Here is a 21,235-nt window from a genome sequence, read left to right on the forward strand (position 1 = left end):
ATATTTTTTTTTTTTTTTTTTCTTTTTTTGAGTTGGAGTCTCACTCTGTCGCTCAGACTGGAGTGCAGTGGCCGCTCCTGGCCACGCAGCCTCGACCTGCTGGGTTCCGGCGATCCTTCCGCCTTAGCCTTTCAAGTAGTTAGAACTACAGGCAACACTACCATGCCCGGCTAATTTTTGATTTATTGTAGAGATGAGGTCTCGCTGCCCAGGCGGGTCTCGAACCCGTGGGCTCAGGCAATCCACTCACCTCAGCCTCCCAAAGGCACCGGATTACAGGCTGAGCTACCGAGCCCAGCTAAATATTTTTAATCTGTTTGGTTCAATTCACACATGCAGATTCCTCAGATACAGAGGGCTGACTGTCTATTTTCATAGACTTGAGAGTCTAGAACACTTTTATTATTTAGTGCAGTATTTACTTAACTGCATAACAAACACATTCAAAATCATTTTCGTATTATTTCACTGCTTATGTATATGTTAGTAAATAATACTGATAATAATGTGGAATATTTTCTTTTAATGAGGGGATTAGAGAATAATCAAAAGGTAAATCATTTTTAAGTTACAGAAAATATTTTTTAAGAGAGAAAAATAATGTCTGCACATAGACATAAAGATTAAAATGTAAGAACTGGCAGTTAGTTGTAATAAACTGAGAGCTGTTTCTTTGGAGAAAGAGGACAAAAAAATTTCAAAAATCTAATTATTCAAAAAGATTTTTCCGACCACATATAGACAGCAATAGGAATGAGAAATGCTGTGTAGAAATTAGTCATGATATTAAGTTACAATCCTTGTGAAATTAATAAATTAATAGATCTTTCTTTGTGAAGTATTAAAGTACAATAAACCTAAAAAGATATCTACTAATAAGAAAATAAATGTTACTAGTATATAAAGTTAAATATACAAAACATTACTTTCCTATATAACTTTCTTAATTTGTAATTATAACCTAGGAAATATAATGGGAAAAGATCCATACAGAACAACAAAAAAACAGTATTTCATAATAAATATAGAATCAAATAAATCAAATTGAACCAAAATGTTACTGAAAGCTATAAAAAGAACACGATTAAGTCGGAAGAGATATTATTTTTCTACAATCTTATTATAGGGTAATGTTAAATGGAATAAAATGTTAATACTTCAAAATGATTTACAGGGGGTTTATAATGAAAAATGTTTATATTATAATGTCAAGTTACTATAAAAATTCATAGAAATAATATGGAAGGAAATATGGCCAAATGTAGACTTTTATAACTATTATTAGATGGTTATCATTTTTCATAGTTATATTCATTTTGTGTTTTTCATAAGAAGCATGAATATTTTTGTAATGCAAAAAGAATACATAATCAATTTTATTAAAACAATTTACATAGAAGGTATTTGCTTTGCCTTCCATGAGTTGTGCTTGTCCTTATGCAGAAAAGAATGCATTTTACATATTTTTTATCTGCAACTTACTTTTGTTATTCATCTATATGGTTTTTCTCATCCTTAGAAGGATGTGCGGGACATCCTCACCCCAATTCAGATAGAAGCTGCATACCACCTTGGGCATCACGTCTTCAATAAGCGAAGTACAGAGGAATTCCCACCACTGCAGCCAATTCTTCAACAGAAGAAAGAAAAAGACATGATTAAGAAAACAGTAGGAATATTTTTCTTTATTTAAAACATTTATCTGACAGATAACTAAATATTTTTTCTAAGTATGACATATTCTTTTAAAATCAAGCTAATATTTGTCTAAATTCTTGAAAAATTTTTATGAACTTTTTCTAGAAATAGTTTTATGGTATGTTGTGTTTTCCATTTTTCTTTATTTTTTATATTCCCTTTAGGATATTGAACTGAATATTTTAGAATATGCATTTAGTCACAGCAGTAGTTTTCTATACATATAAAATGTTAATTTTCTCTCCTTGATGCCTTGCCAGTGAAGAAAATATATTACTAGAGAGAAATCCTAATGGAAGTAAGTTACATTCATTAGTCAGTTCTTTAGTGTTGTCATGTGTTCTTCCTCTTTCTCATTTTTGTCTCCCTCTCTCTCGCCCTACCCATAGATTCACTCATTTTTTTTTTCAAATTGCTTTGCTCAGTTTTACCCACTTATAAACATACATATTTATGTTCCACAATTTCTTTTTAAAAATTTCATTACATGCTTTTCAGCCACATCACATGGTTACTTGCATTTAAGATGCATCCTGCATTCTAGCCAGTGAACTGCTTCTTCGAAATTGTGCCAAAATATTTCTCTTTTACTCACAGTATATTTATTCTCAGGAATCCTGTTGTTCAGAGCCTTTCTGTCCAACAACACAAAGATGTAGTGTTTTCCCAAAAACAAGATGCATCCGGGCATGGTAGAAAGTCTTCATTAAAACATTCACTGCCGGGCTCCGTGGCTCAGCCTGTAATCCTGCGCCTTTGGGAGGCTGAGGTGAGTGGATTGCCTGAGCCCGCGGGTTCGAGACCCGCCTGGGCAGCGAGACCTCATCTCTACAATAAATTAAAAAATCAGCCGGGCGTGGTAGCGCATGCCTGTAATTCTGGCTACTTGGAAGGCTGAGGCGGAAGGATCGCCGGAGCCCAGCAAGTCGAGGCTGTGGTGGCCGGGAACGGCCACTGCACTCTAGTCTGGGCAACAGAGTGAGACTCCAACTCAAAAAAACCCAAAAAACAAAAACAAAAACAAAAAACATTCACAATGACAAATAGAATGTAAAAGATGAAAGGGACATTTAAAAGTCTAGTTTATATCCTGTCCAGACAGAATTGCTCCAAAGTCACTTTAAGATATTTGTGCTTACAGTCACCTCTGTCTAGTCTAGAATACTAGGTCAAATGAAGATAACTTAAGAGCAAATTTTCTCTATCCCCTTACAGCAATATATTTATGAAAGCCAGATTTTTTTTACTCTTGTGTTGAACTTCAGTTTTCAATATCAACTATTTTTAAGTGTCTTTAATAACAAAAATTTTAATATCCAAGTACACAGGCTAAAACCCTTAGCTATTTATAGTTATGTTAGAGTAATCTACATTGTGATTCTTAGAATAACCTGCTTTGACAAATAGGAATGTCAGGGAAAAAATCCTATTTACTTAATCAGAGAAAGATTTATACTTCGGCTCCCCCAGATGTAGGCAGTCTGTGGTCTGACATGCTATTTGACCATACTATAGTCACTGTTCACTTAATGTTCCAGACTCCTTCTCTGACTTTCTTGATTTCACTCTTTTCTCTTTTTCTTTGTTCTTTTGCATATGCCTCTCTCTTTCACCATTTCTATTATCTTCTTTTCTTTTTATCTCTCCTCATTTTTTTCTTTTGTCCAGTTTATACTTCAGGTCTTCCCATGTGCCTTGTAGTATCTATGGATTTTATTAAAATGCTCAGAGTTAAATAAATTCTGGAATATTTACTATCATTTAATTTTGTTCAGTATATTCTCAAGTAAAATTTCTGAATTTCTTTATGTAGCATTTGAATGAAAATAAAATCACTGTTCCAATGTCTGCCCAAATTAAATAAATGCCATGCTTATGTATAATAAATGAGATCAGGCTGCAGCTCTAGAAAATTGAGAAGAACTCAGCAAAAACATATTGGCAGCTAATATTATCCTATAGTCTGTAAAGTGTCTTTTATTCATTTTTTTTCTTAAACCTTGTTTCACTTATCAGATTTGGTCTTTAAATTTTGCCTCTTGGAAGAATTTAGTTCCTTTATTCCTGCAATTAGTTGTCATTTGAACCCTACTGACTAATTTTCAAATAGAACTCTTTGAAAGGGATTTTTTAAAGTGTTATCAATTTGATGTATTAATTTCATTTTTCTCATGCATCACAGATGTCTTATCTTTAAAATATATAGAACTAAAATAAAAATATTGTCACTTTTTATTTCCAGATAAACTTTGCAAGGTTTTGTGCCCATGAAAATTGTTCTGCTGATTTACAGGTTTCTGCAAAGATTGGATTTTTGAAGTAAGTGTATAATATACTCTCTGTAATTCATCAAGATAGAATAATGAGTGTGTGCATAAGGGTTCCAGAAAGTAAGATTATTTCTGAGGACTTAGAAATCATCCTTGAGAGTTGGCAGCATTTAAAGACCTGAAAAAGAACAACGTTCTACTGAAAGAGATTAAATGATGTATATTACAAAAATACACATTTAAAGATTACCACTTTTAAAAGAATGAGAATATACGAACACCAAGACTTTATGGAGCATGTTTTAATCTTTTATTGATAACTCAGAAGATATTTCAGGATTTAACTGTGCCTTGGGTAATCATTATTATAATTATAGCTATGTTTTAGACATTTGTAAGTGCCTGTTAATAGAATTTTGGTAACAAAATGAGCTTTCACTACATAACGCTTAGTTTTTTATTGCCCAGAAAACTGGTTATTCAGACTGATATTTAAAACAATTCACACATGACAATTTTGAAAGGGAATAAACCATCTTGCTCTTCTAAATTCATAGAAAGGAAAACAACAGAGTAATAAGGAATATATATGTAATGTGCTTAGAACAGCACCTAACACAATCAAGACTAGATCAATATTGGCTGCCATTGTTATTTTATGATGGAAAATAAATCACTGAAATTTTGTATCATGTCTAGATCCCCTATATTCCAATTGTTTCACGTATCAGAGAGAAAATGTGAAGATAAGGGCCAGAGAGAGAGAGAAACCACCTTTCCAGTTGAGGTTGATTGTGTGTGGGACGTGGAGGACTAGGAGATGCAGCGACAGGGAAGGGACATGAGTAACTGTCTTAGGTTGAGATATAAAGGAAGTTTAATATGGAGCTTGTTGGATTTGGAGGCACTTTTGTCTGTAGCATTCCACTTGAAAATCAGGATTATGTTTGGAGGTTCCTCAACACATTTGTGACTTGTGAGATTGACCAGGGGGTGAAAATGTGAATTTCCCAGAGAAAAGAACTAAAGATCAAGTCTTGGGGGGGCAATTTTATTTAAAGAGCTTAAAAAGAGCAGCGAGTCCTTATAGGAGACTGAAAAGGTATCTTCGGAAAACTAAGAGGAGAACTAAACTTGTGGTGCAATGGCCAATGGAGAATATAGAAAGGGGGACTTCATATTGTAAGACTTTTAGAGAGATCAGGTAACATAATGTCTAAGCAAAAGTTATGGGAGTTGGCATTTAAAATGTGACTAGTAGGAAAGGAAAAGTTGTCACTGGCAAATTTTAAGACAATTTTCAATGCAGCAGTAAACTCTCAGGGCATTCTCAATGACAGGGTCATTAAGGAAAAGAGAGCACACTGGGAACAAGTAGGTTCAGGTAAATAATTTTTATGTGTTTATCAAATGTTGTTACTTGTTTAATCATGGGGAGACATAAGTGTGAGGATCAATGACAGGAAAGAGAATAAGTTGGAGAGAGAAGACTTCAACTTAACTTCCAGTGAGTGTCTTTCATTTCCCTCTGAAGCACTTGACAGTCGTTCACTTCCTCTTTTGAACATCTTTTTCCTTAATTTTCACGATGCCATCCTACCCCCATTCTTCTTCTACTTTTTAGCTTTGCCTTCTCAATTGTCTTTGGAGGGTCTTAGATTTTGGCACCCTGAATAGCCTTCCTCAGCCATATTTCTCACTATGTACTGCATAATATTTTTCACAACTACAGCTTCACCTGGCATGCCTACACTGCTGCTGCCTAAATCAGCATCTCTGTGTTTCACACCTACATTTCCATTTCCCTGTTAGATATGTCCTCTTGGGTGCCCCATAGATTCAGTCTGTCCAATCACTATCCAGAATGGCACAACCATTAATAAGTTACCAAAATCGGAAACCAAGGGCTCAACTTGTATCTTTTTTTCTTTCTTATCCCTAACATTTAGAATTATTAAGTTCTATAATACTACCACTTAAATGCATTTTTTATCCATCAGACTTCTCTAACTCTACCACTACTGCTCAAAACCAGGCATTGATTATTGATTATATCCCACCTGGATCACTCTTATTTTCTGGGCTACTGTCCTCTAATTTTGCACTATTCTAATTCTTCTACCATGATATTTCCAGAGTAAACTGTGATACATACACATCTAATATCTACATTTCAGTGACTTATTTTAGATTTAAAACCTAAACTTCTCAGTGCTATTTCATACCAATTTCCTGGGAGTTTTTCTATCAATGACAGAATACTTAGAGTTATTTGGCCATGCCACGCTCTCCTGAGCCTCTACATCTTTTCATTTCTTCCACTCGTCTACCTGATGAACTTTTATCTTTTAAATATCTGCTGTTTCTGAGGGGAAACCCCCTTGTCTCCAGCCATTTAACCTTAAGTCTTGCTGTGCCAGGGTTCCCATTGCACTGTGCTCACCAGTATTGAGTGTCTGCCTCCACATTGTCCTGGAAGCTACAGCAAGGCAGTCTCCTGTCCTTTGATCTTTGTGTTCCCAATGCTTAACAGAGCGCCTGGAATGCTAAAGGTGATTAGAGAGGTTTCCTGAGAGGGGTACAAGATCCCAAATGGGGCCAGACTCATAGGTAGAGAAATTAGCCTTAGAAAGAAGTTAAGAATCTCATAATAATGAGTTCTGAAGCTATGGACAAATACTTGACATTATTTAAAAATTGAAGTATGGAAGGAAGAGAATTAATGGATAGCTAGGATAAAAAGCAAGTTCATATATGGTAATTGAGGGCTCTGAGGATGAGTTTGGGAACTTGGAAGGAAAGAGAAAGATTCAAAAGAGCTGTTGTGATGAAAGGGACAGGGAGTCGATGAAGAATAAATAAAAAGGTTGACAAACAGAATTGAATACCCTACTGGGGTGGGATCACATATGGCAGAGAATAAATTAATTATTTTCACTTAGGCAATGCCAGGATAGCCTTGAGCATTCCACAGTCAAGGGCCAAGAAGCCCTAACTGACTTGATTGATAATTGGACTTTATTCTTAAATTATCCGGATTGACTGCTCAGATAATCCAAAAACATTGACTACTAACCACTTTGCATCCCAGCCTGTAGTGAGGTGCCTTTGTTTATTTATTTGTTGAATAAAGTATAACCTTCCCATTTCTGTATTCATTTTGTTCCTAAATGCTTAGTTTTCTTGTTCTCCATTCCCCTTATGGAACTTTGATAAGAGTTTGTGGGAAAGCTTTCATAAGCTACAAATAAGAAATGTTTTCATTTTCTTAAATCAGACACTCCCTGCTATCATCTTTGTCACCTTTCATTGCAATCTCTCTGGGTGATGAGAAAATGGGACATTGAAATTTACAGGAAAATATTACTAAGGATATTTCTTTCCTAAAGAATGAAAATATATTTTATTGATAAGATGTATTTATTTAATTGTATTATTTTTCTCTATTACTTTCTCACAATAAAAATTATGTATTTTTAATTTGAAGTGATAATATTTCTTACAGTCTAAATATCAAGCCTTTTGTGTGTTCATTGGCAGTCAACAGAGTATAAGGCATTGTTTCTCAAGGTGTGTCCTCTGAGCCATCTTCACGAGAATCACCTACGAGGCTTGATAGACATGCAGGTTCTTAGACCCTGGGCTATCTAAATCAGAATCAGTGGGGACCAGGCCAGAACTCTTCACAGTTAATAGGACTTTAAGTTCTTATCACGTTGAAACCTAAGAACCAATGTTGTAATGGTGAAGAGCTTTGGATTTCAAGTCAAACTGATCTGGTTTAAATCCTGTATCTACCATATTACTAGCCGGGTGACCTTTGTGAAGATAAAATGTAGTAATGCAAGCCAAGTGAGTAGTGCAAAGCCTGATTCACATGAAGTTTCAAGACAAATTGTTAATATTCTTTATACATTGTGGCTAGAATATATATGGATCATGATAAAATGTTTTTAGTTTGGCCATAAAATGAAGCATTGCAAATTCTAAGCATCATTCCGTTTGTGTACTTTATGTCCTGAGAATATAGCTGGCTGTGACTGGCTCAGTAGTTTGCAGTCTCATGAGAACTGAAGTGGCATGAATGCCTGTGTAAAGTAGTAGGCACCATTCCTTTTGTATCCACTAGGAGAGTTACAGGCTACATATTTCTATTAGATAAATGATAATTTATTTGAGGAACTTTCCAATGATAACTCTTCTAATTAATTTCTTAGACCCATGGTGAAAATTTCTGATAAAGTGTTTGCATTTTTAGTAAATTATTCTCTATCAAATGAAAACATGCCTCTCCCACAGAGATGTCCTCTCTCGCCTCTCAGAAACAGTAGGCAAGTTGTGACCATATGTTCCACACATTCTCTCAGCTATAACTCTGCTGGTTCTAATGGTATTTATGCGCCCCAGAGCTACAAACCTGTTTTAGGTAAATGTATTTACTCAGTTAAGAACATGAGTTTCTGAAGACCACTATAATAAACTGCTGATAGCACACTAAACAGTTCATATTCGCTTTGTCTCATCTTTTCATTAAGTTGAGGCCTCCTCCTGTATGTCTGAATTCTTGGGACAACAAACTACATCCAAATGGACTTTCAGTGCAAAACAAAGGTGAACAAACATGACTTAATCAAGGTCGCAAATATAATAGTAGGTATTAGCCATCACATAGGCAGTTTAAGATCAAATCCTTCATAGAGATTACGGTTGTAAATGACACTACAACTTTTCTCTGCATCTCAGTCATGCTTCCAGGGTAAGTGATGCAGGCATTCCCTGAATGATTGCTTTTGTAACTGTTTGGAATGCATTTAGCTGCAAGTTATAGAATACTTACCTAATAGGGACTTAAACAACAAGAGCATTTAATTATTTTGCAAAATAAGCAGTCTGGAGGTAGCAAGTATTCACAGGTTTGGTGAGCGCTACCAAAGACTAGATACTCAATGGTTTTCTCTTGGCTTTTTCCTCATGACCATGATATGGCTGCAACAGCACCATGGTCCCAAGCAAGAAAAAAGAGGCAAGAGCAAAAGTGTTTTGTCCTCTTTAGGTTGCTTTTAGGAAGGGAAGTGTCTTCTTAGATTTATTCTGATAAACCAGACCCTTGTTACACTCTTATAATTGAATCTGTCTTGGTTAAAGGAGAGTGAAGTCCTCATGATCATATAAGATTGCTCATGATTCATTCCCTGTAGCTGAACTAGAAGCTTGTCTTCCGCCAGATCAAGACAATGCTGCCTACTACTTGAGTAATCTGGGATTCTGTTGGCAGCTAAGAAGGGAAACAACTGTTGGGTAGACAATGAGCAATGAACAACATCTGCTGCTATGCTGTTAACCCCCCAAAGAGCTAGTCTGATGAAATCGTCCATTTTTAAAATGGAGACAGTAAAAATATATGCCTCACTGACCTCAAAGTTTTGGGAGAATGAATTATGTGCTTTATGCTAAAACATGCTAGTCACTAACTATTTCAGTCTTCCAATTCAAGTTTTTCTGCTGTTCTACCCTTGACCTCAGTGTATTTACCTTTATTCAATAAAGTCTTCTTAAATGTCAGGTAAACTATCTATTCTAGTATGCACAAATTTCTCAGAAGTTTCTTTTTTTCTTAAGTCAGTAGTAAAGAAAAGAGGATAAAATTTTACTTGGGAAAGCAGGCCACTTGCTGCAGGCTACTCTTTTGTCAAATAAATGAGTCATGTATCTTGACACATATGAAATATGGCAACAGTTTATTTTATATTTTTTTCTAGCATCTTGATTAAAAACAAGTTGGCTAAAAGGCCCTAATTTATTTTACCAGTGCATTCATTATAAGACTTGGGGAGCATTTCTTGCAAAATAAAACTGTATCATTCACTCAGAAAAAACATAGAGCCTGGTGCTGCAACACATCTTTTTTCTATTTTTTCCTCTTTCACTTATTGTGATTCTGTATGTACACAGTACCTTGATTTGTGTAAGTTACATGGATTATATGGATTCTAGGCTGCTTTGTAAATTTCAAGTCTGCATTATGCCTGTTTTAATGAAGAATGAACTCTGAGTCCCGGCAAAAGCTCTGGATTGGTTTTGTCGTACTTCCAGATGTGCACCTGGTCCTTTATTGTCTCACATGGGAAGCTGGTGGGGACCTTTTTGACAGCATCTTGTTAATAAATCAAGTACAGTAAGATGTATATTTGGAGGGGAAAAAAGTAGAGTTGTAATTATGGTAATGTTGCAAAATAGCTTAAAAATGGAAAATAAACCAGGAGTCTAGCTGCTGAAATGTGAACATTATGTTTCTCTTTAATTTGCTGTTGTCTTGGAACCTAGCTGTTTATGCAGTGCTTTCACCTTCTGTTGCTTGTCTAAGTGCCAACTTCTTTCCCAAAGGTGTTCAGTGACTAATGCTTTGGTTATAAGCCAGAATATTTTATAAACATCTATTTCTAGGCAGCTCTTCTACCAGTCTCAATTAAACTTTAATGTCAAGCTGAAGTTTACTTTTAGAACCCCTTTGGTTCCTTTAGTTGTAGCATGATTAGCAAATTGAGGGGACTGTAGGACAGCCATGTTCCCACACATTTTCTCTCTCCCATTTCTCATGGTATCACCATGCAGGTACATACGTACTTAACCCAAAGGTTTGCCGCACAGGTGCAAGTACATCAAGTCATTCTCTAAAATGTTGGGACAGCACACTACCACTCAGTCAAATTCCTCTACTCTAAAATGAGAGCCTGGGTTTAGAATTACTTCTTTGTTAGTTATCGTACATTCTTCCAGCAATACGCAACTTCACAAATCAAGAATCAGAGCCTAGACATTGTGTCTATGGAAGTATTCTTCATTCCTTTCTTCTCCAGGTATAAAATTTCACCAGGGAGTTATGAGGACTGGGAATTATTTTATCTAATTCCAGATAGCTTCTGGGAGTAAATAACTGTATTCTATGCCATGTGAAATAATGAAACCTCTATTATAGTCAGGATAATACAGAATATATTTTAATTAAATAGAATGATATATTATGTTTATTTTGAAATTGTACTCATCAGATTGCTTCTATAGTGGAACCTACATACATTTTCTCTGAAGGGACAAATAGTAAATATTTGTGTATTTGTAGGACAGAGGTCTTTGTCTCAACTACTCAACTCTATCATTGTAGTGCAAAAGCATGGTTGTGTTCTAATAGAACTTTTTGTACAAAAACATGTAGACATGCGAATTTGGCCTTCAGGAAGTAATTTACTGACCTCTGCTCTATTATATGCTTGCTTTAAAAATAGTTCCTTGTAGGATGTTTTGTTATTTAAATATAGTTTCTCAATATAACTTAGGTTGATTGCCAAAATAAGCCAAGATTCTGAGATTTTAAGGGATTCTGAGTTTTTAAAAAAATAAATCTGCTCCTAGGTAGATATACATAAAGTAAATATATAAAGACAGATATAGATGCGTATCTCCCCAACAGGAGTACATGTACATGATCATTAAAAAGTTAGAATAGCTCCAAAATGAAAATTGTCAAAATTTCCATGGCTAATTGGATGGATAAATAAAATGTGGCATATTTTAAAAATGGAATATATGAATCAATAATAAACATGTTACAATTATATGTACCAATATATTAACCTCACAAAATTTTGTGTAAAAGAAGCCACAGAAAAGAATAGATAACCAAAGATATCATACTATATGATCCCATTTATATAAGATATAAAACTAGGCAAAGCCGGTTTACATTATTAAAAATCAAGAGAGTGAGTGGGGAAAGTAAGGGAGTTCAAAAAGCTTTTCTGTGGTTCTGATAAATATTTTTTTATCTTGATCAGGTTGCTATTTCCATGCATATGTTCAGTTTATAAAAATTAATGAGCTGTACATTTAAGATATTTTCATTTTTCTATACATCTATTATACTTTGATAAGTAGGTTTAAGTGAGTTGGAATAAGAGAAGAACTTAAACATTAAGTGGCCCATCCAGTTTCTTAGAGTTATATTATTAGAGTAATAAAAGTGGGGCAGTATGTCCAAAAATCACAATTTTGTTTGCATATTTTGAGGTTCAAAAGGATTAATAATTTCTAAAAAACCATACCACTTTTCCAGTATTGATTTTTGTCGTAGTCATATGATGATGCCATTAATTTATATGTCAGTTCAATAGGCTTATCTCCATTAAAATGTTAGGCTTGTGGGGTGGGGTTACAGATCACAATAATGTGGTAGTGCTAGATATTTACTTTTTTAATTAAACATTTGTAATTTGTGTACATAGAAAAACAAACATGGCTATAGGGCTATAATTTGACAGAATGTATATTGATGATTTCATGAACTTTTAACAGTCAATAACTTACCCAATAATTTCTCCAGTTTTTCTGACATGTTTCTTCTGTATTGCCCAGCACTTCTTTGTTTGATACAGACACATACATACCCATGAATATTTTTTAATACTGTGTTTTAGACTCTGAGAAAACAGTGTTAATCATGATCTAGCATCTTCTCTCCAGGAGAGCTTAGAGTTGAGAGAAACCAGATAGGGACTTGACATTGTGAAAATGTATTATTACAGAAATGCTCAGTGTGTTTTGGGAGAGGAAGAAGCCACCACCTTAGCCTTGTTATTAGGAAAACAGTGCAGGATAAAGGCAGTTGGCTAGAAGAACAACTAAAAATGACATTTATGCTAAATCTTGAAGAACAAGTATAGGTAGCCCGATGTGTGAAGAGAGATGTTAACAGCAGAGGAATAGCTTTAAGGAAACGCAGAACATACTGATGTGTTAGTGCCTGATTTGTTGTACAACTTTCAGTAATAGTCAGTCATTCATGTGTCCTCTCTAAATGCTTTAAAGCAGAAATTTTGAAATGTTTTCTTAAACTCCATCCTTACATCCCTTTTGCCTTTAATCAATTCACAAATAACTACTAAGTGCCTAAATAATGTGTGTTTAGTATTTCCAGAGATAGTTTACCCAAACACTGATCTTTTATACAAATGTTGGTGAGAGTGACACAATTTAAGCATTATTGAAGAAACTTTAAAAATTTTTCAGTGTTAGGTGAATGTTTATCCTTTTTATGGTTATGACTATCCTCACATGATGTTTTTCTTTGGGCCATATTTCTTTCTAGTCTGTACTAATTTTTCCAAATTTTAAACTAAGAGGTATCTAAGAATTTCTTCTTTGGGTAAAGTTAATAATATCATAACATTCTTTAACAAAGTTTTCCTTAGTGTTTAGCTATTCTAAACTTCTCATTGAGAAAGAGAATGGGCTGTGTAGAAATTTGCAATTACCTTGAGACTTTAGAACATTCTAGCTGTGGCGTTTGAATAAGTTTATTATACCTCATATTCTTCATATTTAAAATGTTCTAAGAACTATATGAAGTGGGCATGACCTAAATATTCACTGAATAGTAGTGAATATTGTTTTTATAGATAGGATGACTGAGGTTTAGAAATGGTCAGTGACATCCCCACCCCAAAGAACTGCTGGCAGTGCCAGGACTTGAACTCATGCACATGTCTGGATTTGCAGCAGTCTATACTTTGCAATACACAGTAGGATAAAACATCTCTGCAATTCTGTCTTTAATTTGGCCTAGTTATTGGTGGAGGTGTCCAGCTGCCTCATAAATTAATTCTAGTCCAACAGACTTGAATGCCACCCGCTTCCTGGTGGGTATAGTAGTTCTTCCTCCTGTCTTGCTCACTTCTACCAAACATTTCTTCTATCCTTTCATTCTCCTTTTCTCCCATCTCCCCCCATTTTTTCTTTTTTGGTTTGGGCAGCTAGTGCAATGCCTATGTTAGGCTTGAAAGAAAGAAAAGAAAATGCTTTGCCTTCAGTAAACATTGTGAAACAATGAGAAAAATGTTAAAATTCCAGAAGCAGGAAGGTAAGCAGAAAAGAAATGAAATAGACTAGACACTAGTTTAATTATAACTAATAAAAAAACAAACTTTTCTTGGGTAATAGGTGACTCATTTACTGAAAACATAAAAAATTAAGAGTTCCTTTTAATATGGGTTTAAATCTGCTTGTATGAGGTTATTCCCATGATTGTCTATATTTTATGTTCAGTTTAAATTATATATACTTGTATACTGAGAGAGAGGATTTTATATTCTAAACAAGAATTAAATAATATTAATTAATCTTTAGGCCACATGAAAATAAAACCTACCTTGCTGTTGGGAGTATGAAAACGTTAATGTTGAACGTATCCTTGTTTAATGCTGGGGATGATGCGTATGGAACGACTCTGCATGTCAAACTCCCCACGGGTCTTTACTTCACTAAAATTTTAGACTTGGTGAGTACTTTCAACCATGATAGCATGATACCACTTAGTATTTTGCTTGTTTTTTTCTAAAGTGGTAGGATTCACTTCGATTTGGGGCTTAAGTCAATATTTAGACTTAGCACACATGCCCCTAGTTCTTTTGAGCCTTCCTCCATGCCTTGGCTCAGAATGATGAGTCTGTGGGTCTCAAGTCCAAATGCATCAGCTTCCAGCTTTCTAGTGCCTGGAGCAGGAGAGGGTTGCTTGGGCACTGCCATGTTCCCACTGCCACAGCTGGCACATGCCTCCTGGTGGGACCACTAAGTACTTGATTTCGGTCCTAGCACAAGTGACATCAGTCCTCCGTGCTGGTCTCCCAGAGTTACTACTTTTCATTTTAAGTTCACATTCTCAGCTTTGGTCCCAAAGGAACATCAGAACCAGAAGTCCTTCACGATTTCAAAATTGAAGTTTCTCTTTTCCCACAAGAGCCTAGAGTACTTGGAGACCTTTTCTTACCACTGTGCCTCAGTCATGAACACTCAGACCCACCAGCAAGATATTAGTGAGGCTGAGGTTCAAAGAGAAAAACCTCACTCACTTCCTTCTTTGATATTTAACCTTAATGATTTTACCCATTTTTTATCCAAGGACCAATCCCTTCACACCAAGGTGTTTAAGAGAGGCTTTTGACCTCTCACAAATATCTAATACCTTCTTTCTCTACAGCATGGGAGCTTATATGCAAAAGTAAGAGGGAAAACAGGGAATATATTTTAAAAATATATCTATTGCAATTGTACCCACATTACACTTATTGAGATTACAGTTATTGTGATCAAATACCTTAAGCACACTCTCACATTCCAGACAGAAGACAGCCATTGAAATATGGAATTTTGGATTCCTTGCCTCATGATTTTTGGATTAAATAGGGAATATACCAATATGTAAGAAAGCTACAAGTCCAGGAAATTTTGGAAGATATTACATAAATATTAGAATATACATATACACACACATTTATGTTATTTATATTTCTATTTATCCAAAAGGTAAACATAAAATCATTTTCTAAGAAAGGAAATACTTCTGGGATGATATTCTTTTCAATAAATCATCCTTAGACATATGTCACAAACTTTTTACTCCCTTCCTACCTAAACCAATTATTTCATTTTCCTTTTAGGAAGAGAAACAAGTAAATTGTGAAGTCACAGACAACTCTGGCATGGTAAAACTTGACTGCAACATTGGCTATATATATGTGGATCATCTCTCAAGGGTGAGCATTTTGCAGTTACGGTTTTTGTTCACCAACATGAATTTTTTTAATCTTTTTGTTCATGCAAATACATATATATATATATATATGAGAGAGAGAGAGAGAGAGAGAGAGTATGTAGGCAAAGTGATTAAATAAAACTGGGCTTGATGTCTTTGAGCTTTGTGTTTATATTCTTGGCAATGTACACTGTTTCAAAGCAGGGGGACCGGAGGCAGCATTTTTATGTCGAGATGGGCATGTGAATGTGTCAGTCAGAATTCTACTCCCCCTACTCACCCTTCCTCAACACCTATCCCCACCCTACCCTAGGTGGTCCTGTCTGCCAGGCATGTTACCTCTGCTATACAAAAAGGTGTTTTGCCAAAAGTCCTCACTCGAGTTGTTAAAGCATTTCTAATTTTGTCAGTCTGGATCTCCCTGTCTTCACATTCAAAGAAGGCTTTGTCTCTGAATGTTACTTGTGGAATTGTGTGTGCTTCAAAATGATCGCAAAACCAACAAATTTCCTGTATCATATCACCATCTGACACGTTGCCTGTCTCTAGAATAGGTTCAGTTCTATATTACATAGAACATAAACTCTTAAAAAAATTAAAATTCAGATTTTAAAAAATGTATTTTAGGTCATTATTTTTGAATGGACTTTCCTGTTCTCTGTTTTACAGATAGATTTGAGCTTTCTCCTAGATGCAAGCTCACTCAGCAGAGCAGAAGAGGACCTCAATATCACAGTACATGCCTCCTGGTGTGTTTTATTATGACAAAAATAACTGTACTAGAGGAAATGTACCTCTGTATTTTGAGGGGGGATTTTAGGAGAACCATGAAACTGTATGCTACTAGTTGTCTATAGGAGAAAACTTCTCTTATATGCTCTTTTTAAAAACAAACACCTTCTATCTAGCATTAGAAGCAAATAACAGTTTAAATAATGAGCTCAAATTTCTGCCAACCTTATCCTAAAAAGTTATTCTTACTACATCTGCTTTTATTCCTACTACCCAAAAAGAGTTATCTCAACACATCTCTAAGGTTACATAGTATGTAATTAGTCCTCTCTGAAGAAGATGATTTTGTGCTTGATGGATTCTAACAAGATGTTTTCTATTTGTGTAGTGAAAATGAAGGAAAAATGGACAATCTAAAACAAAACAGAGTGACCGTAGCAATACCTCTGAAGTATGAAGTTGTGCTAACTGCTCATGGGTAAGTAGTCATAGAGGCTCCCTGTAAAGTCTAGAGCTGATTTTCAGTTCCAGAGCTTCTTACATTAATGACAAAACCATTTTCAAACTTTATTAAAATCCAAAGAAGACTGCACTGTTTTTATCATTTAACAATTACCTAAGTGTTGCAGTCCCTTGTTTTGCTGTTCATTATTTTAAGCCACTCTATCATCATCACTGATCCTACATCAAACTCATGTCCATATGGAGAGTCTTGTTGGAAAAGCCCCAGTAATCTATCAGGCTACATTCAGCCTTTCAGTGGTGCACCGTGTAATCCATGGGCACTAGGAGTTATGCAATGTGCAGTTTGCACAAATATACTCAATGCCCACACCAAGTGTGAAGTTCAGAGATGTAGGTCTGTAGAGTGTGAGCTTGGCCAGTTCCCCACTCTACAAACCTACATCTTCCTATGTGCAAATGGATTGAGATATTTGAAATCCAACTGTAACGTATCCCTTATCTACTCTTTATACCTATGAGATCACCAAGTCCCACAGTGCCGCTCCCAGCAGTCATTGCTTCCTCACAATGACTGAGTAGATCCTCCTCTGACTCAAACAGGAGATGCATGGAGAAAAACTTAAGTGGGGGCTGAAGAAAATTCAGTGATTTCACTGGAAGTTATTCACACTATTAATATTTGTTTAAAACTACATTTATAGGCCAGGTATAGTGACTTACGCCTATAATCCTAGTACTTTGGGAGGCAGCGGCAGGAGGATTTCTTGAGGCTAGGAATTCGAGATCAGCCTGGGTAACATAGCCAGACTCTGTCTCTACAAAAATAAATAAATGATATTTATAAAGCAACAGAAGAGAAACAGAACAAATAAACAGATGAGCTTTTCTTTTGTTGCTCTGCGTGTAAACCATCCCCCAGTCATTTAGCCACCCATAATGGTGGTACACAATTATATAAACATAAAATGTCAGTATTTAAAACTATTGGAACTGAGTTTCAAGTCTGGGAGATTAAAGAAAAATACAGGGAAAAAAGGAGGTCATTCACAAGCGAGGAGGACCTAGAGCAGGGGTCCTCAAACTACGGCCCGTGGGCCACATGCGGCCCGCCGAGGACATTTATCTGGCCTGCCGGGTGTTTTTGCTGCCTTAACTTGTTACGACTAGCAATGACAAATATGGAACCGGACATTGACCATCTCATTAGCCAACAGCAGGCCCATAGTTCCCACTGAAATACTGGTAAGTTTGTTGATTTAACTTTACTTGTTCTTCATTTTACATATTGTATTTGTTCCCGTTTTGTTTTTTCACTTCAAAATAAGATATGTGCAGTGTGCATAGGAATTTGTTCATAGTTTTTTTTTTTAAACTATAGTCCGCCCCTCCAACGGTCTGAGGGACAGTGAACTGGCCCCGTTTTAAAAGTTTGAGGACCCCTGACCTAGAGAGTCAGTGGGTAAGCAAATAAAAGTTGACTACATGCTTCCTAGTTTTGAATGTTTATCTTGCTTCCCCTCCTGGAGTTTCTTATGAGTACCCTCCTATCTTTCTACTATTCACATCTCGTTATTTTGGATAAGGAATGCTCTACAACTGTTTAAACTGCCTAAATCTAATTTCTTTCCTGTTTAATGGGTTTCCAGTTTGGTACTACCTAATATTAGCTGCCAAATATGAACAACTTGTGGAGCAGGGATTTCTCTAGGAACATATTTCTTAAAGTTCACTGTGGGTAAAAAAAAAAAAATGTCTAATCTCAGGAAAAAATAAAGTGACTACCTTGCACCCTAATTTAAAAAATTATCATACTTATATGTGTTTACATTTTTCCACAGACTTGGGTTTCATTACCAATGGCCTGCAGGAATAGTGAGATGGAAATAAATGACATACGTGAGCCCTGGGGAAAAGCTGAGGCTTTATCCCATATTTGTCAATTTTACATGAGTCATTTAGGTGTGAAAGAGAATGGTCAGCAGAATGAACCAGATAGAGTATTAGAGAAGGCAAGAAAAGGGTAAGACCAGATATTGCCACTCAGGTCAGAGCACATGGCCTTCTGATTGCATTGCTTTTTCAACAAAACATACATCTGACCAGAAAGCCAAAAGTATTCCATGTTATTCTGTAAATATGCCATAAATCAATCTATAGAGAAAGCCTGTTTATAACCTCACTGAATGAATCAGTTAATTAAATTTGAATCTGTTTCTATCAGGTTTGTAAACCCAACTTCGTTTGTATATGGATCAAATGATGAAAATGAGGCTGAAACATGCATGGAAGAGAAAATGAACTTCACTTTCCATGTAAGAAAAGTTAATTTTACTGATGTTGATAACAACCTTAAAGGATGTAACTGATGCATTTCTCCAGCGGACTTCAAATACTTAAGACGTCCCTCAGTCTCTGCCGACCATGGCTGGCTGGTAGGGGCTGCAGCACTAGTACGCCTGCCTCTCAGGCTTCTTCCTCTTTCCTCCCACTTGTCTTGTCCCTGGTGCTCGAGTCCATACCTCCTTATGGGACAGGTGGGGAAAAGCATGCAGGATCAGAGATAAAGCCTGAAACAGGCAAAGATATTCATGAGAGATGCATACAGAAAACAGAATGAGCCAACAGAAAGTATCTTTCGGTGCAAATCAGTGAAATCCTTTCTTGAGTCAAGCTTCATAAAAAACCCTAAAGGAAACTCTTACTTTGCCCATCTCCATTTAAGGACAAACTGGTCAGCCTTTTAAGCCATAGGTTTATGACCTTTGACAAGTACTTTATCAATTATTAAACAATCCTTTAAAAAGTAAAGAATACTGTCATTATCCAGAAGTGTTGATTAGTAGACATAAATTTAAATTTTTTAAACATTTTTGCTGTCAAATTTTTGTTGCATCACAGATGTTGATGATGAGTAAATTCAATAATTTCCACAAAAACTATATTTTGAACCAAAAGATGTCTTAGATTAGGTTATATCTTGTAAGGCTTTTCAAAATGTGCATTAGCATCATGAGGGGTATGTATTCAAAATGCAAATTCCTGGGCCCTGCCCCAGATCTGTAGAAGTATGGCCTTAAAATCCTATTGATGTAGGTATTCTCCAGTTTTTGTTATACTAGTATATACTACTATGAAAATGTTATCTTATTTTTTAAGTTTTAAAACAGAATTTATTAGCAAGAAGGAAAAAGGAAGATTCATGGCAGAAAAACCTGCCATGGACAAGTTTCTCAAAAAAGAAAAACTGCCAGTATTGAAAATTTTAGCCCTGCACTTTAAAGCTCCAAGAAACGCTCTCATCAGAACCTAATGTGGGTTTGTACTTTTCTGAACTAAAACAGAAACCAGCGGGACTCTAGAATGACAATTCTTATTTATTAGTTTAATAGTTAACAAGTCTTTCTAATTAACTTACAGTGGAGTGACTGGGACTGGAGAAACTTAGAGTATATAGGCTTGCTGTGTCCTGTCCAAGTATGAGGGGGACCCCAAAAAAACAGAATTGTATTTTGGAGGGCAAGTTCTTTGTAGTACAGACTTTCCCCACTAGGTAAGTGTTACAGGAACCCATCGACATCAGTTTACCAGCTAGCATCGTGTGAGAGGCTGCATTCAGCTTCAGTGAATTTCCTTTTTGAGATTCTCTCAGCACATTTGCCTATTTCATGATGGGTGATTTATAAGCACACCTGCACACACAACACTGAGTGTTCAGCAGTTTTTGACCAAAAACAGCATAAACCCCATGCCCCACCATCCCTATTCACACAATCTCACCCCACGCAACTCTTTTGTTTTCCCAATGAATAAAAGTCCTCAAAGGGAAATGATTTGCTGATATGGAAGAGGTAAAACAAAAAATGGCAGAAGCACTAAAAGGCATCAAAATTGATGAGTTCAAAAACTGTTTTGAGCAGTAGAAATAGTGTCTCGATAGATATATTGCATCAAATGGAGGATTCTTTGGAGGTGACTGAAGTTTAAACATGTAAGAATACACAATTTTTGATAAATAAATTCTGGGGTGTTGGGGTCCCCCCTTGTATGTAGGTGTTCTTGGGGATATCTTATTAGGCAAACAGGAATAAAGCATAATTGTAATTTAGATTGATCAGTTACTGCCTCCAGAAGACTTTATCTATAGTACTGGGTGCTGCTGGGTATCTGTCAACAGAATGACATTTCCTTCTGCAACTGCCCTGTGCTCTTACTTACGTCTTAGCAATTACCAGCTGTCTCAAACTTACAGATACTCTCTTCATCTATGTCATATGCATTCAAAAGATGACTGCAGGTCTGCAAGTCATCCTTTTTTATTTATGTGTTGGGGCACATCTCTTTTCTGACTTATTGTATTGGTTTTATAGTTAAGCATCTCAGTAGGCAATATTTTGGCCTAGTCTCATTATTTAGGGACATGCAATCCCCAAATCTATCATCTTCTTATGAATTTTTGAAAAGTGTTATTAAAAACCTGCTGTGTTTT

At 35.7% G+C, this 21,235-nt stretch overlaps 1 protein-coding gene across 1 annotated transcript in view; it reads left to right on the forward strand.

Annotated features, from left to right (window-relative positions):
- Positions 1 to 21,235, forward strand: part of ITGA4 (integrin subunit alpha 4) — a 78,014-nt gene that overhangs the window by 51,078 nt on the left and 5,701 nt on the right. The window contains exons 15-21 of the mRNA XM_021718954.1: positions 1,520 to 1,669; positions 3,941 to 4,017; positions 14,148 to 14,298; positions 15,458 to 15,553; positions 16,222 to 16,301; positions 16,673 to 16,762; positions 18,971 to 19,061. Coding sequence (XP_021574629.1) covers positions 1,520 to 1,669; positions 3,941 to 4,017; positions 14,148 to 14,298; positions 15,458 to 15,553; positions 16,222 to 16,301; positions 16,673 to 16,762; positions 18,971 to 19,061 — 735 coding nt within the window. The remainder of the gene's footprint in view (positions 1 to 1,519; positions 1,670 to 3,940; positions 4,018 to 14,147; positions 14,299 to 15,457; positions 15,554 to 16,221; positions 16,302 to 16,672; positions 16,763 to 18,970; positions 19,062 to 21,235) is intronic.

Source organism: Carlito syrichta, unplaced genomic scaffold (assembly GCF_000164805.1).
Source record: "Carlito syrichta isolate Samal-C Ts95f unplaced genomic scaffold, Tarsius_syrichta-2.0.1 Scaffold314030, whole genome shotgun sequence".
Taxonomy (NCBI): Eukaryota; Metazoa; Chordata; class Mammalia; order Primates; family Tarsiidae; genus Carlito; species Carlito syrichta.